This window comes from Prinia subflava, chromosome 2 (genome assembly GCF_021018805.1).
Source record: "Prinia subflava isolate CZ2003 ecotype Zambia chromosome 2, Cam_Psub_1.2, whole genome shotgun sequence".
NCBI lineage: Eukaryota > Metazoa > Chordata > Aves > Passeriformes > Cisticolidae > Prinia > Prinia subflava.
This window is the reverse complement of record NC_086248.1, coordinates 80130355-80147023: the sequence shown is the minus strand read 5'-3', so window position 1 is coordinate 80147023 and position 16669 is coordinate 80130355. Positions and strand designations below refer to the sequence as shown.

Here is a 16669-nt window from a genome sequence, read left to right as displayed (position 1 = left end):
TCCGCTCGATCATATATTGTACAACAATAAAGTCTTTTCAAAAGGATGGCTAAAAAAAAAAAAAAAAAAAAAAAAAAAAAAAAAAAAAAAAGCTGATTTTGACAAGAGACAGGCCAGAATGAGAACTGCTGAGACAGTAAAGAACAAGCCTGTTATCTTACAAACTACACTTCAGGCTGTCAGCTGCCAGAGATTTACAGGAAAACCCCCTTTCCAAGGACTGAACCGACACGAAACTTTATTCTCAGCAGAAGAAGCTCGCGAACGCGCTCACCGCCACCATCCCTGCGCGGGGCCGGGGATGCCCGGGAGGGCTCCAGCCGAGGCCCGGAGCTGCCGGCCGCCTGCAGGGACGGGTCCCCGGGGCTCGCTCCCTCCCCGGCCCGCGGCGTGGGCAGGCGGAGGAAGAGCTCCCTCCCGCTCGCCTCCAGCAGCTCCGCTTCGCCTCCAGCCCCGGGTGCCCGCCGAGCAGCGACCCGGGGAGCGCCGCCGCCCTGCCAACCCCTCCCGGTGTCCCGCCTGGACCAGCCGGGGCTGCCCGCCAACCCTGCCCTCCTCTCCCCGCCACGGCAGGGTGACAGGAGGGTGGCACGTCCTTCCTGCTATTTATAGCAGCCAGCTCGTATTTGGATATGCCGGGAGCCGCCGGGGAGGGGGGGAAAGGAGCAAAACCGAGGTAAGAAGCAAAGGCAGGAAAGCTCCCGGCCCGCGCTGGCTCAGCAGATGTGGCATCGTGCCTTTGGGGTCTGCAGCCGCTACGGCCCTCCTGCTCTAATGGGAGCTGAAGCGCCAGTCAAAAGCCAGAGGAAGGAGACCCTTCTTGATTCCTCTGCCTCAGCAGCAAACCCTGGACAGTGAACTCTAACCCCGGGGCCGCCTTTTGCTGGAGACAAGTAAAAAATCATGAAGTCGATCCTGTCCTGTATGAGAATTTAACAGAGACATAACCAATGTACTTCGTGTTGTTCCCTGGTGCCCATTTTCCACATCGGTTCCACGACTCCTGCATGACACCGGAGACTTGCTCCTGGCCGCAGCACTGTCCCGACAGTGTCCAGAGAGCGCCTGTCAGGTCGATACCGTCTCCTTTCAAGGCAATGCCTTATCACAGCTCAGGCCGCAGCGCCTGGCCCCGTGCGGGGCATCAAACCCCAACGCGGGGCACGCCCGGGGCGCGGGGCTCTCCCCCGGCCGGGCAGCTCCGCGGGTCTGCTGCAGCAGAGGGCAGGCAAAAGGAAACACAACGACAACATCGGAACGAGTCTGAAAACATGTTTCTGATTTAAGTGTAATCTATTTTTAAACGGGGTGGCCTGTATACACGAAGCCCTAACTAACAGGCGGGACTTTTGCCCATGAGAGCGCTATCCCAGCACGGAGGCTGGGCGTGTTTCTCCTGGCGCTGGTGGAAGTGCCTGCTCATCCTGCGGCTGCTCCTGCCCCGGCCCCCTCCCCGTGCGACACCCCGCATCTCGCCTGCCTTCCCCCTTCAGAGTCCGCCTGACACCCCGGACCGGAGATGTGAGTTACTGCGGTTCCTCCACATCATCCCGAGCCGGAGGAGTGAATTCCTGCGGCTCCTCCAAGTTTGCTGAGCGGGGACGCGGGACGCCGGGCAACTTCGGCCGCGCTGCCAGAGGATCCCCCGCCCGCACCTGCGGGGACAGACAGCACAGCCCCTTCCTGTTTGTGAGAGGGACGGCTCCGAATGAATGCCAAATTAATCCTCCCAGAGAAGAAAACTACACGCGAGTAACATGGGAAAGAATTGCTAGTGCCTACCAAAATGACTCAACTTTAAAAACACACACTGGCCAACTCATACTGAGAACAAAAAACCAAACCAAAACAAAACCAATCTTGGGAGAGAAACAAACTCCTCTCAGAGCAACCAGTAACGATGGCTGCACCCAAGCATGGCTTTTCCAAGCGGAATTCATCACAGCATAAGAGGAGCAACTAATATCCTTCCCAGGAGCAGGTTTCTGTGGTTTGCAAGACGTTGCTCTCCCTATGCATTACAGTTAGACCTGGCCCCGCATAGGAAAGAGTATGGAAAAGGGAAAGAGGGAAGGAAGGTTAATATCTATTTTCTTGTTGTGGATAAATCATGACTAGCTTTTCTTTGAACAGTATATGAAACTCGAGAGCTTTGATCGCTGGGATCTGAAGTTCTCGTGGGGGAGCTGGTACTCCTCCTGCAGCTGCTGAAGAAGAAACACAAAACTCCTTTACCCGGTTCAGTTCAAAAAGCACCTACTGTGAGACCGTCTGGTCTAACGTTCATTTTTTATTCTACTGCAACGCTCATGCTATGCGAAACGCAATAGGAATTTCCATACCAGCATTTACATCCAAATGGACCCGCTGAGATTCATGCTGATGTGTAACAGCCCTACAATGCAGCCCCTTCTGGCAAGTGCCGCGCTGCCGGCGCACCGGCCAGCAGGACTCGCACCCGGCCTGTCCCGGGTGAGTCCCCTGGGCTGACCCGTGTGCCGGGGCTGCGCGGATCCAGCTGCGCCCGCCGGGAGTCCCAGCAGAGCCTGCCCGGAGTGACCCCACCGCTGCCTTCCCTCCGGGGGTACCGGAGCCAACGGCACTCGCATTCAAGCCGGACCTTATTTCCCGCATTCGGGGAGTGGTTTTGGATTTACGAGTCCTTCCTCAGCCTCCCCCTCGCCCCCTTCCTCACCTCAGCATTCGTTTTGCTTACGAGAAAGCGGCATCATAGCGCAAGCCGCAGGGCCGGCCGCCGCGGGGGGATGCCGGGCAAGGGGGGAACGCGCCGCATCCCGCACGACTCCCGGCCTTGCCCCGGGCTCGGCGCGCCCCGCCGGGGCGAGTCACTTGTCGCCGGGGGATGCGCACCCCTCCGCCAGCGGAAAGCGCCCTGGACGCGCCTTCCCGCGGACGCGCGATGGGGACGGGAGGTCCGAACAGCCGTGCCAGGGACAGGGACATCCGCCCCGGCGGCCGCGACCCCCACCGGGCCTGCCGAGAGGGGTGCGGCTGCCACGGAACAGGGGACGCGGGTGTCTGTGCGAACTCTCGGGGGCCCCGCTCCCCGCGCACGCCGGGACTGGCGGCGGTGGCTCCGACAGGTTGCCCGCGGCGGGACTGACAAAGCCGAGGACGAGGCAGCGCGACCCACCGGGGCTCGGCCGGACCCGCGTACCTGCAGGACGTTGGCGTGGCGCAGCCGCTGCAGCAGGATCATCTCCTTGACGATCTTGTAGGCGGCCAGGCGGTAGCAATCCCCCAGGGCGGAGAACTGCCGCACGCAGTGGGCGATGTCGTGCCCGCCGAAGTCCACCGCCTTCAGGGCCACGGCCAGCGTGCGGTTGAGGACCGCCTTGTAGACCGCCTTGGTGTAGCCCGAGCCCAGGTACTGCACGCCGCTGACATCGCGGATGTCGCGGCAGCCCAGCAGCGGCGGCTCCAGCGAGAGTTCTGCCGAGGCGCCGGCCCACGGCCCCGCCGCCGCTCGGCCCCGCGGCCCCGGCTGCTCGGCCGAGGTGCGCGGCGGCGCCAGGTCCATCAGGCGCCGCTCCCGCGGCCGCAGCGGCCGCCGCCCCGCCGCCGCCGCCCGGTGCTGCCGATAGCGCAGCACCTCCTCGTAGCGCTCTCGGATCTGCCGCGCCAGGGCGGCCTGGCCGCCGCCGATCTCCTCCTCCGGCGGGTAGAGGGGGGCGCCGGGCGGGGACGGGGGCAGCTCCTCCCGGGGCGGCGGCGGGTGCTCGGAGCCGGGGATGAAGAGGAGGTTAATCAGGGTGCCCAGGAGGAAGGCGAGGCAGCAGCCGGCCGCCACCGCCGTCTTCCTGCGCCTCATCGCCACTTCGCTGACGGCTTGTCCAGCCTTTCGGCTTCTCTCCTTTCGCCCCTTCCCCGGGAACCAGCTCCGAGGCTTTTTTTAAATCTCCTTTTTTTTTTTTTTGCTGCCCCGGTTTCTTTTTCCCCTCCCGGCTATGCCGGCGGCAAAGCGGCCCCGGGCGCTCAGCCGGAGCTCAGCCCCTTACGACGCGCCCGCATGACACTTGCCTCCCTGCTTGGAGGCTCTGAAGCACTTATTATTAGCGGGACGCGGGCGGGCGGGGGGATCCCCGTCCCGCTGCCCCCGCCGACGCGCGCTGATTGACAGCCCGGCCCTGCCCGCGGCCCGGCCGAGCAGCAGGGGGGCCTGGGAAACGTAGTCCCCCGCACAGCCCCGCCGGCCGCCGGCGAGCCCGGGAGACGGGACTACATCTCCCAGGCTCGGCCGAGCCCCCCGGCGGGGAAGGCGCGGAGAGGGGCGGGACGGGCGGGCGGCCCCCCCGACGGGCGCTACCGGGCAGGGCGGGCCGGGGCCGCCGCGGGCGGGAGGAGCCGTGTGCCTGTGGTTCTTCCCACGCGTGGCCGCGCAGCCCGGGGAAAGTCGCGCCGGCAGCGGTCTGGGCGGGCTGCCCTTATTCCCCTCCCCGGCAGCCAAGGGGGGACGTGTTGTACGAGCACCCACGTACCACCACAGAGCCACACAAAGCCGGGGGGTTCGATGTCTTTTCCACACCAAAATAAAGCGAAAGGAGGCGGCTGCAGCCCGGAGCTGTGGGTTCGTCATTCGGAGTGAAAACTGCAGCGGTCGCGCCCCCTCCAGCCGCGGCACAGCGCGGGCGCGGAGGGGAGCGCAGAGGGGATGGGGCTGCGCGTCACCCACGGGAAAGAACAGCTACAAATCACGGGCTCGGCAGGGGGTAGCCCCTGCCCTGTTGGAAATGTGAATTGCAGGGGTGAGCGCTAATGACATGGTTATCCATCAAGCCCACATTACGATGCTGTTAGCAACTAATTAACAAATACAATCGGCCCGCGAAACTTCCACAAAGGAGAGACCATCAACAAGAGAAAAGCCGTAAAGAGTCAGGCGAGGCAAAGTTCACCACAATAGAAGTGGGAAATCATTTCCAATAAGGGAAAGAGACGAGACATTTCGGTAATACACATCGGACAGACCGTAGGGGAAAAAAACAACACCCAAAAAAAAAAAAAAAAAAAAAAAAAAAAAAAAAAAAAATCAGCCGCGGTTCCCGGGAACTCGCGATCAGTTATCGTCAGCGTTTCCTACAGCACTGACAAAAAACGGAGCTCGGGGAAACTCAGCCCTCAGACCCCCGCCCGTCCGCTGCCGGAGCCCAGACCCGCGGGGAAGCGCCCGGGGACCGGAGGCAGCGGCGAGACCGGGAGGAGGCGGGAGGAGGCAGCCTCGGCAGGGGATGTGGAGACCGACCGTCTCTCGCAGCAGCCTCGGAGCCTTTCTGTCGCCGCTTCCCGAGAGCCCTCCACAGGCACCGGGAGCAGGGCCCACCCGCGGCCCCGCACATGGGGCAGGCAGAGGCTCGGACTGCTGCAGGACCAGGCGCCCCATCCCCGCGGGACTCCCGAGCCTGGCACCGACCACCGCAGAAAAGTGACGGGAGGGAGCGTAATCACCAATTAAAATAAAAAGAACAGCTGTAGGAACGGGGGGGGGCTGTCTGCCCCCGAGGGGACAGCAGGCTCCCGGGCGCGCAGCCCAGCCTCCGCTGAGCGTCGCTCCGCGGTACTCGCTCCGCCCGCCGGGGCGGTGCCACCTGCCCTCCCCGAAGGTGCGGGGACCACGGCTCGAGGGGAAGCCCTTGTGGATGCGGTGGGGGTTTTTTGGTTGGGGGTCGGGTCTTCTTTTGTTTCTTTTTGGGGGTTGGGCCTTTTTCCTTTCCTTCATCGTTTCTGTTTTTACCTATCGGGAACAGCGTTTTACCCTCCAGAGGCAGCCCGTTCCCGCCGCGATAAGTGAGATTTTCACGGGTGTAGAGGACGGGCAGGTTTTACTTTTTTATTATTACTTTTTTCCGCGAAGTGAAGGTGTTCATAACGGTAGGAAATGCATTTCCAAAGATGTTGTGACACCTGCAGCCTTCCCCGTTTAGAGCGGGATCCCCTCAGCCCCCCCAGGCGGCGGGATGCTCGGGTTGCCTTCCCGCGGTAGGTGCGGGAGAGCTGAACGCCCCGGACCTCCCCCGCTGCCGAGCCCTGCCTCCGCCGGCCCCTGGCGGGCAGAGGGCTCTTGGAGAGAGGGACACGGAGCATCATTGCCCAGCCGGTCATCCCAGACCCGGCGCTGCAGGCCCAGCCAGCGCGGAGGGGCCGGCATGCGCTCTTCCCGCCGCCCGCCGTCCTGCGCGTCCTCCGGGGAAATCACGGCGATTTGTCCGTGCCTTTGAAACGTGCACGCTCGGCTGGATTTACGGCTTGGTTGATACGAGCCAACACTTTTTATTATTGCACAGATAAGAGTCAGAATATAGCTGCGCTCAGTCGGAGCGGCTGAGCAAGCCCGCAGAGGGGCCGGACCAGCGGAATATGGAATATTGTTACAGGCCAGACCGGGGGTGACCCGAGGCCAGCGGGCTCACGGAGCGGGGAGCCGGCTTCTCCGAGGGGCCGTGACCGCTACCAGAGCGGAGTGGGGCCCTGGGAATGCTGCAGCCCCGTGGGGGAGCCTGAAGGCCTCGGCAGGGCCAGCGCGGAGGGAGGAGAGCTCTTGCTGTGCCATCTACCTGGCTCGGTACCCGCAGCCCCTGGGGAGGGGGCACAGGGGCCGCGGCGACACGGGGCTTCTCCCGTGAGCATCCCCGGAGGCTGCGCACCCACCGTGTGTGCGCAGTTTACCCGGACTGCAAAACAGATGCTCCGCAACAGCGGGCCACCTGTTTTTCACATCATGCATCATCTCCAAGCCGGTTTTCTTCATTATATCCATCCCTACAGATACCATGAAATACATCACTCATTTAGATATGGGAGCCGGCCTCTGGAGGACGACTTGTGCGGAGGACTTTGATGTTGAGAGGCAGATTTCAAAAGATAGAAAGCCCCTCCGATGTTTCTAATTACCCCGCGCCCGGGGCCTGCCACTGATTAGGGCGGCGGTGCCGGGTGCTGCCGAGGCGGGCGGCCCGGCACGGCCCGGCACGGCCCGGCTGCGCGGGAGGGCCGATCCGCCGGCCGGGGACAGCGACACGAGGGCATCAGAGCTCCCCTAAAGCCAGCAGCGAGCCGAGGCCATCAGCCCGTGCTGGCGTGAGAAGGGCACAGCAGCCTTTGCTGCATCCCCAGCGCCTCCCGGCCGCGGGAGGAGGTTTGGGAGCAGGCGGGATCTGTTCCCGCAGCCAAGGCCCTTCTGCGAGAGGCTGCGCTGAAAGCATTACAGCCCTTGCTAACACTTCTGCTCACATGCGAGCCTTTTATCTCGGCAGCGCTGTTGGAAAAGCTAAATCACCGCCGAGAAAGTGAGGGCTGAGGGGTATTTTTTCATATGCAACAAGCTGCTCTTTATTTAATCCTCACAGCCCCTATTTCTATCAATATTCCTAAAGCTGAGAGATCAAACACGGAAAAATTAAAACCATGCTACCACGCTAAATAAGATTAAGATCGTGGCAATACGTTGGCTGCTCCTTGGGGAAATAATTTTGTTGCTGCAGGAGCCATGGCCATCCTGGAGTCAAAGCTTGTGTTTCAGGGATGGGTGATGGGAAGGAGTTGGGAGTTGGCCTCCAAGCCTAACCAGAGGCCACCTCAAATGCCTGTGTGCCCTTCTGCTCCCAGCCCAACTACCTGGGCATTGCTTCTCCATGGAGTTGTTGAAATTTGCTGTGCTGAGCTCCGTTATCCCTGTTTTACTCTCACCAGCAGGCATCTTCAAGCAAGTTCCACTGTTGGTCTCAAGGGATTTTGCCTCCGGGCCCCAAAAAAAGAAGTCCCACATTTTCAAGCATAGGTAGCTTCAAAACCTCACTTTAAAAAACCATAAATGGAAGCTTGCAGCTGGAGTAATTCAGAGTTTCTGCTGAGGAAGTTCATTCTTCCAGAACTGTCCTCTGCTCACATGATTCCCTTTTGACACTTAAGGAACTAATTTTATTTAATTTTATTTTAAATCTTAGATTACATCATAACCTTTTGCATTCCTGGCCACCTGTTCTGGCTGCTTATGTGGAGGAAGGGCTTTCTTGGAAAGTCCATCCTCAGACGTGAGGCCAGAAGTCTCCTGAGAACAGAGTCTACGGACTGCGTGCCTTTTCACTGAGGGGTCTTCCATGGCCAGCCTCTCTGTCATTCCCTGCTTTGCCAAGAACTTGTCAACTTTTGGGACAGGGTGGAAAGCCTCTCTTTCCTCAGGGACGTGGGGCCAGCAGTGGACCCTTGCACATGTACATTTTGTAGCCTTTTTAAAGTTTTCTTACAACCTCTATAGTTTTTTTTTACTTTCTTTGAACAGGATCTCTTTTTCTGATGTCCTTTCTTTTCTCTGGGGAAACCCACACGCCTGTATATTTGAAGCAAGCTGAGATGCAGCCAATTGTATTAGCTCTGGCTGGAGCAAAAATGCATAATGAAACACTGGATGTGTGCTATGAGTTCAAAATAAATGGTCAGTAGCAAAGCCAGCAAAAACCTATGAACTCAGACAGCCTGCAAAAAAAAGAAAAGCTTGGATTTTTCCTGCAGTGCTCTGCATTTTTCCAAAGGGAAAAATGAACTTTGGAGTTTAGAGAGCTTGGGAAGAGACACTGGGGCACTGATCCTTTTTCATTACATTTGTGAATTGTGATGATTCTTGCATTTTTCAAGAATACACCATCTGTAAGTGGGAGAAAGTGTTTTATCTCCTAACCTGTTATTCTCAAAGCACAGCAGTTTGGGTTTTATGTGCCAGATGTCAGTTTGTCCTGATTCTTCAGGCAGCTGGGATTAAAGCTTCCCTGTATCAGAGAGGTGTTATAAGGATAACTCCGTTAATGTATGTGGAAATCTGGTACTGCAGCGATAAAGACCCTGTAAATATTTACACAGACAGACGAGCTTATGGAAATTTTACATTATTAGCTTAACTTCATTACAAGGAAGTAGTTGAGAAAGTCAGCAGTATATAACCTTCACTTTTTTTTTAATTAAACATTGACAACACATCTGGTGCTGCTTCAAGCCACTAGATTCAGAGGGTCACTCTTTTAAATATTTTACGATCTGCAGGGAAATATCAAGTCTCAGGCAAAAGAGGAAAAGAAACATAGCTGCTATAAGAATAAATCTTGCCAGTCAGACCTTTTACACTTTTAAGAGTTAATAAAATAGTGAGTAAAGAACAACCAGAGAAAATAATTTATTTGGACATTCAAAAGCCTTTTGATAAACACCCATACAAGAAACTGTTAAGGAAACTTGGTAACCACAAAGTGAGAGGTAAAGTCCTGTCATGGATTCAAATCTGGTTATAAATGGGTGTGGAATAAATGGCCAGTTCTAGTAGGGAAAGAGATTAATAATGAGGTGCCCTAGAGAGTGAGACTCGGACCAATATTGTTTAATGCTTTATTAATAACCTGGGGGTGAATACTGAAGTGGCAAAAATTGATGCCAATAGAAAAGTACTTAGCTTAGGTCAGGAGCAACTCCAGAAGAATTTAATAAAATGACAGGACCATATGTAGAAGTATGAGGGCAGCTTGGGGAGAGCCTTGAAAAACTACACCAGCTCCCTTGCTCCTTCTGGCACATGGGTGCGTCTCAACAAAGCTGGGGGTAGGTAGTCAGAGGACAGGCAGATATTTCCAAGCATCCCAAGTACTTTCGGACTCTCCTCAGTTGCTGTTCAGCTCCTCTAGTTAGTTATGCTGGGAGGAAAGAATGAGCTCCCACATGGCCCCTACACCAGTCTCTGAGTAGTACCTCCATGAGCTCCTCCAGTAATTGTTTACAAAACCATAGTGAGTTTCCATGGCTGATCATTCCCTAAGGACATGCCAACAACTCTGGAGGTCACCTCTCACAGATATTTTAAAAATTATGTGTTTGGTCTGACAAGCATGACATGGTAACAAACCTCAAGTCCTCTCAGCCTGAGGATGTAAACTCCTGAGCGGTGCCTGGCACCTGGAAAAACAAAACCTGCCAGCACAGCTGGGGTGCAAATATCTCTGTGAACATAGTGGTCACATTATCTAGTGCATAAAATATGGGGTAAAGGCACAAGCTGCTACCTGGGCAAATGGGTGAGTTGTTTAGAGGAGTTGTTAACTCTGGATTCTTCTTCCCACTGATTTCACTTCTGCGGTGTGGCTGCGTCTTAAGCGAACCGTGCCGATGGGAACTGGAGCGCCTTGAGCTGGCCCAGGCCTGGCTCACACTGCAGGTCTGTGTGTGAGCCTGCTGCACAGACACAGCTGCTCACCAGCGCTCTGTGCCACCACCCACGGTACCTGCTGCAATGCCAGTGCTGCCAGTCCTCTGTCCCCACTGCTGTGTCCCCACAGAGCCACCCAAACACAGCGCAGGCTTTGGGGTTAATGACAGCCATGGAAATCCAAACGGCTGGTTTTCACAGGGATTTGGTATTGCTTTGTTTTCACCCAGTGGGTCATTTCCAAGGATACTACTCTGGAAAACAAAGCAACTCATAAAGACAGATTTTTTTTAAATCCTCTTGATATGGCTTAGAAAGTATTTTGAAGTACCACCAACTAAAGAAATTGTTTTTAAATCCCCTCTTTCGTTTGATGATTTATATTACATTCTAAATGCCCTGTGTCTCCGGCACTGGAACCCCAGAGGAGCAGGTGGGGCTCTATATCTAAGGGGAACTGGAAGGTGTCACATCCCAGTGGGAAGTGGGAAATCCACATGTACATGGGAAGTGACTTGTCTCCAATGCTGCAGCACCCAGGAGACAGCCCAAGGCTTTTCCCTCTCAGTGAATCACACTGCCTTTGCCTTATCCCCGTGTTTGTAGTTCAATCCAAGCTCTCCATGGCTTGTAGGCACTCTTGGGATTCTTACCTTTACTTCTTTCATTTCATAGTCTGAAATGGAAAACCACACACATATGCACATTACATCTGGTCAGCCTAATAAACAATAACCTAATACTTTAATGCAAGGGGTGGGCTTCCAGTGTGAATGGGCTTCATTTGTGGAGCTTTATGAATTGACATCAAATGAGGACATGCTCAGAAGTGAAGAAACACCTTCAGAAGCACTGGTCTAACCACTCAGCATGTGGAACCAGGGGTTCTGCCGAGGATCACACTGTAAAGGAGCAATTTTACAGGCCAGGGATGGGTGCTGTCTGTGCTCCTAAGCCTCCTGAGCCACAATTCTCTGTGGCCATGGCTCACATATCTGTTATGGGAGGCAAAGTGTTCAGACAACATAGTGGTAATATTTGCAGTATTTATGATACTACATAAGCCGTGTGCAGTCATGCAAACATGAAGGTCACTGAATGTCTGGGGATTTATGGCTTAAAATTGGCACATTTCACGATTAGTGATTCATGAAAAGTGATTCACCATCACTTTTCCCTATGCAAAGATAAGCTTTGGGAGCTTATTCTGGGAATTAGGATGGGCCACAGTCTAGGGCAACCTGTGGCCCTGGGCAGCTGCAGAATTAAAGCAAGAAAGACTAAAACCTGAGTATGTGATTTCAGACCACTGAGGCAGAGCCCTAGCATTCCTTGGAAGTGAGCTGCCCTCTGCCTGCCTCGCTGACCTGATATGGGGGGAGGTATGGCTGCCTCCACTGTGTCTTTACCACTCATCTCTTCAGGCTCTGCTTGAGGTCTTCTTGTCTTTCCCATCTTCACCTCTGAGCCTGCTTCTCCCAGCACACTCCCTTTTTCCTTCATGAAGCCCCTCCAGTCATCCCTTTTGATTCTTCCTCCTGCCAACAGAGAAAATGGCAATTTCTCAGCCTCCTCCTCCTCCTCCTGTGCCCCTTTGCAGACTGCAATGACTGCGTGCAGTGACTGAGCCACTTCTAGCAGGGCAGTGCTGGTTCCTCTCCCCCTTATCCCAGAACAATAAGCAAAGGCTGGCATTTTGTTAATCCAGGCATAATTAATCACCACCAATGTTTTAATTTTAATTCATCTGTTTACATAGCATGGAAGAGATTTAGGAGCTGCGAGCTTTTATGCATGACTGTAGAAGATACAGATGCAGATATTTTGCCAGGTCTTTGCAGCAGTAGTAGTTTTTTAAGGGGCTTAAACAATTTTGCATTAAAATCAGCACAGAAATAGAAGGGTCAGACTGGAGAGGTACAGAAGGAGGCTGTCTGAATCTTAGTTGTTCCAGCAGCACAGAACAATGGAAAGGAGCAGAAGCAGGGTATTTTGTACTCAGGAGATGATTTCTTGCTATTTACCAGCTCACAAAGACACAGCAAAGAGGAAGACCTCGATTTGTAATTTATTCCTGTGCTTTTGGTATCTACCTCCAAAGATGCTGACAGGCAGGATAATGGCAGCAGTGGTTTCTAGAGATGGGAATGCAGTACTTTCTATGAGAGAAAAGGAAAGATGTCAGATCCCTTTACAGCTTTTCTTTTGAATAGACAAGATGTTTGCATTGTTTCTCAGAGTCACTTAAAAAAAAAGGCATGTGAAAATGTCAGAGAATTTCCTCTTTCCCTTTCCCACCCAAATACAAAATCAAATAAAAGCAAACACATGGGACACAAATACAAGAGCAGCCCCCTCTGCACGTATTCGCTGTGATACACAGGCTGTTTCCAGATGTATGGTTTAGATTTCATCCAACTACTGCTTGAAGCTCAGCCTGAGAGGATACACTGACCAAGTTGCAAACTTCTGGGGAAACTCACCTCACTCAGCAGCGAGGCTCCTGCCTTTGGATACGGCATTGGGCACTGCATCTACTTCATGACCCTTTTGCCATCTCTCCACTCCAATCAGATCATTTTCAAGCCTGCTAAAGTATGAAGTCCCTGGTGTGTATTTAAAAATGAGAAATAAATTATATGGGATTTTTTTTTTGTCTTTTGCCTGAATATTTTTAAATGAACTGTTGGCATAGTTTAGGGAACGTACAGCCCTGTTAGCATGAGCAGTGAAGTACACTCACATGAACACTGCATGATTGAGAAAAACCAATTGCATCATGTCAAACAACATCACAGTTTGGGATTTTCATACATCATGTGGATGAATATCCCACAAAACTGCTTTTACTAATTGAATATTTGTGTGTGTGATCGGACCCTGGGTGGGAATTTCTCAGACTCAAGTATGCCTTCAGTAATAGTGAGTATATGGGGAAAAGGGATCACCTGTGCAGACCTGATGCCTGAGGGTGTAGTTATTACTGCCTAACTTGCTGCTTAGTATTTTTGGTTCTGATTCCAATCTTGGTGGTTAGGATTGTCCTGCAATCCAGGAGATCTACATATCTGAAGCCCAGAGGGACCAGAGTTATCCCAGAGTTGTCCCTCATCTGCCAGGAGACTACATAATGCGTTTCCCTGCACCATGAATATTCATAATGGGCTGAGTATTACAAACTACTACAGAAATTATTCTATACTGCCATGCTTTTTATCAGCTGCTGCTGATAAAAGCATTCAGTCAGTCCCTGATTCAAATATGAATTAAAGAAACAGACACACAGCACACACATTTCCAGAAGCTGGGGCAGGTTTAATAACCCAGAAGGTGGATTTAAAGCCCATTTTGCTGGTATCAACTTTAGGACAGGTAATGCAGTGACTCACAGATGCCCAGTGGGTTTCTGCCAGGCCAGCCAAGCCCTGAACTGGGTGCAGAGTCAGGATGCTCACACTTGCATGGCTCAGCACATGGCCATGGGGACAGGAGCACCCTGCAGCCTTGGCTGGTGGAGACTGAAGTGCCAACAAGGGTTGGGCACCCCTGGGTCTAGGATTAAAGAGATTTCTGAGGATTCTTCAGGTTATAGGCTGTTATTCAGGAGAAAAATAAAACAACACCCCTCCCTCCCCCCAAAAATTAAATTGTTTCAATCCTCAAATCCAGGTGAATTCTGGAGCCACCTCTAAATTTAGCAAAGCCACACTGATCTCAGATGCTTTGACAGAAATGCTGAGAATTTTATATTTGTTAAGCGCCCCAATGGGTTGAAAATATTCCTGAGAGATTATTAGGCTCTCAGCTACTGCTCCAATTCACAGAAATTAAACCTTCCATCATCTGGTTTTTATATTTGGAAATGTCAGCTATACTTCCTATCACATATTTTGTTGCTTCAATGCACTGAGCCTTCTGTGAATTTCAAAACACATAACTCAGCTCTCAAGCATTTCTTTTGTAAATATTGATAATGGTTTCAAGTTCTTTATTAAATAACTTTTTAATGAGTTTGAGGACAAAGAACTATTTTTTCACAGTCTCACAAAGATAAGAATCATAACATATCTTTCTGTACCATGGAACACATGGTTTTCAATACCTCATTGTACAGCATAGGCTTTCCTCACTTTAAAAAGTTTACTTAAACAAAAAAAAGCCCCACAATTATGAGAAATAAAACCTAAGCAGGTCATACCAAAACGTCCAAAATTGCATGCAAATGCTGTGTGACAGCTTTGCAGCAAAGTGTGTGCTGACATTGGAGCAGCCTTAGAAAGCTCCATTTAGTCCAACAGCAAGAAGAGCTACAAAATGCCACCATCTTAATGCCACCACTGCTTAATAAGGTTCAGTTATAGACCTCTCCTTGCTCACATTATTTATTGCCTGTGTTTTTGCCAGCAAGGATCCCTGTGCATGTGCTTAAGATAGAAGACAATAAAATATTATGATGAGGTTCACCAGGGGAAGTTTCCTGGGGAAGGTTTTTTATCAGTTTGCAAGCATGGTCAAAGTCCTGCAGGAGAACTCCTCTTTGGAGCTGGCTGTAAACAATTTACATGGGAAGGTAATAGGAAGCCTTTAGGGTGCCTTGGAAAATATTAAGTTATAGAAGTTCTGACCTCTGTCTTCTACACCTGGCCCGGAGGACCAATGTTCACTAGAAAGTATGCAGCTCTCTAGGAAAGACTAGAGAGCACACTGCATACTGTCAGTGAAAGAAGGGTTATTTTTTTAATACATTTAAATTAAAAGTTGGACTGGGTAGCAGCATACTAAATCAAAAATGTTGTACAACTAATTTTCTCTATAAAAAGCCAAATGTTTACCTTTGAACTTAAAAATGTTGCCTTCAGGCAAATCGTGTTCCAGCCAGCTGTAGTTTAAATGCCTGGTGCAGGTTCTGTAGCTTGCTTCTTCATTCAACACTCAAAATCATTCATGTTTGCTAAGTGGAATTAAAAGCCAGCTAGGAACAGATTACTGGTCCCTTGATATTAGCCTTTCTTCTCACACATTCCCTTGAAGACTTTTGGGTCTAATAATAACATTTTCCTGTGCTGGTCCTATTGACAGCTTGAAACCTTAATGACGATCCACTTCAAATGTAAATACGTGGTTTTACTTGCATGTTTATTCAAGGGTATTTGTATTGAATCACTTGGCTGGGACTGAAAACAGAGGTCAAGAGACAAAAAGGAAGGTTTAGGTGATTTTAGATGGTGCTTTAGGCCCAGCCCATGGCTGGACATTTTGTCAAAGTTCCACTTTCCCAATAGGCTAAGAGAAATATCTGAGGCTCTCCAGTCTCCACCTGATCAATTGCTCAGTCGTTAAAAATTAGATACAAAAACATACATTGGTGCCGGTGGTCAGGGGGTTTTTGGGTTTGTTTCTTTTTTTTCTGCAGTCAGGATGACAACAAAGCCACAGAATATCTGTACTGAACATGAAACCAAACAATAAGGACTGGGAGAGGAGCTGTTGTTGATTACCAGCTAGCAGGTTCTTATTTGCATCTATTACTTTAATGATGTTGAGATGTGCCTTAAGTGTTTAGGATGTGTTAGGGCACCAAGAGCATTCCAAGGGTATCTTTCCAGCCGTTTCCAGTTAAGAAATCTGTATTACTTGAGTTGTGAATCAGAAGAAGCATTCAATCTTCCATCTTTGTCTTTGTGCCAACACACAGGAAATGACCTCTCCCTAAAAGCTGAGCACCTGCAACTCTCATTAAGGTCGGTCTAATGTCACCCATTGCTTTTCAGACTCCAAAAAGGGCCTCTTACAATCTACCTGTTTCAAATTCCCTGAGGATTTATTGGCTCAGAACATAGATTACTTGTCTTGGTATCAGGGATTTCCTTTCTTTTGAACAGGAACATAAAAACACAAAGAAAGCCTAAACTCAAGTAACGTGAAAATATTGTGTTTGATTCCAGCCCATATATTCAAAGTTACAGATGAATGCCTGACTTTAACTTGAAATGTGATGCTTTGAGTCTACACATGATCTTGCGGCGTATAAAATGTTTGGAAGCCTTTGAAAAAACGGAAATATTCTTGGCTTTGGTTGCACTCTTATTATTATGCTTTCTTTAATGTATTTATAGTTGGCTCAATAGAACTTTACATATATCAAGCTTGGGTAGCAAGTTTCAGGACTCATGAAATCTGTGTTGGTCCTGGTTGAAACGGCAGCACGCGGCCGAGTCTGTTGTGTACTTTACACACGTTGTGTCTTTAGTGAGAGGGTCCTCACACACAAATGGTATAGTCCAAGAGCTGGATCCAAATCTTCCTGAAATATACAGCATGGAGGTTTATTTCACTGATATGTAGGACTAAAAGCTTGAAACGCTGAGCTCTCCTTTCTTAAGAAGTGAGCAGTAAATTACAAGCACCTGCAACTTTACACTGACCTGAAACTGCCCTACTTTTGCCCTTTTAAATTCAGACAAAGCA

At 51.4% G+C, this 16669-nt stretch overlaps 1 protein-coding gene across 1 annotated transcript in view; it reads right to left on the bottom strand.

Annotated features, from left to right (window-relative positions):
* PKDCC (protein kinase domain containing, cytoplasmic) overlaps positions 1–4119 on the bottom strand; it is a 35582-nt gene extending 31463 nt beyond the window's left edge. Inside the window, exon 1 of the mRNA XM_063390765.1 lies at positions 3179–4119. Coding sequence (XP_063246835.1) covers positions 3179–3832 — 654 coding nt within the window. The 5' untranslated portion in view covers positions 3833–4119. The remainder of the gene's footprint in view (positions 1–3178) is intronic.
* Positions 4120–16669: the final 12550 nt, after the last annotated feature.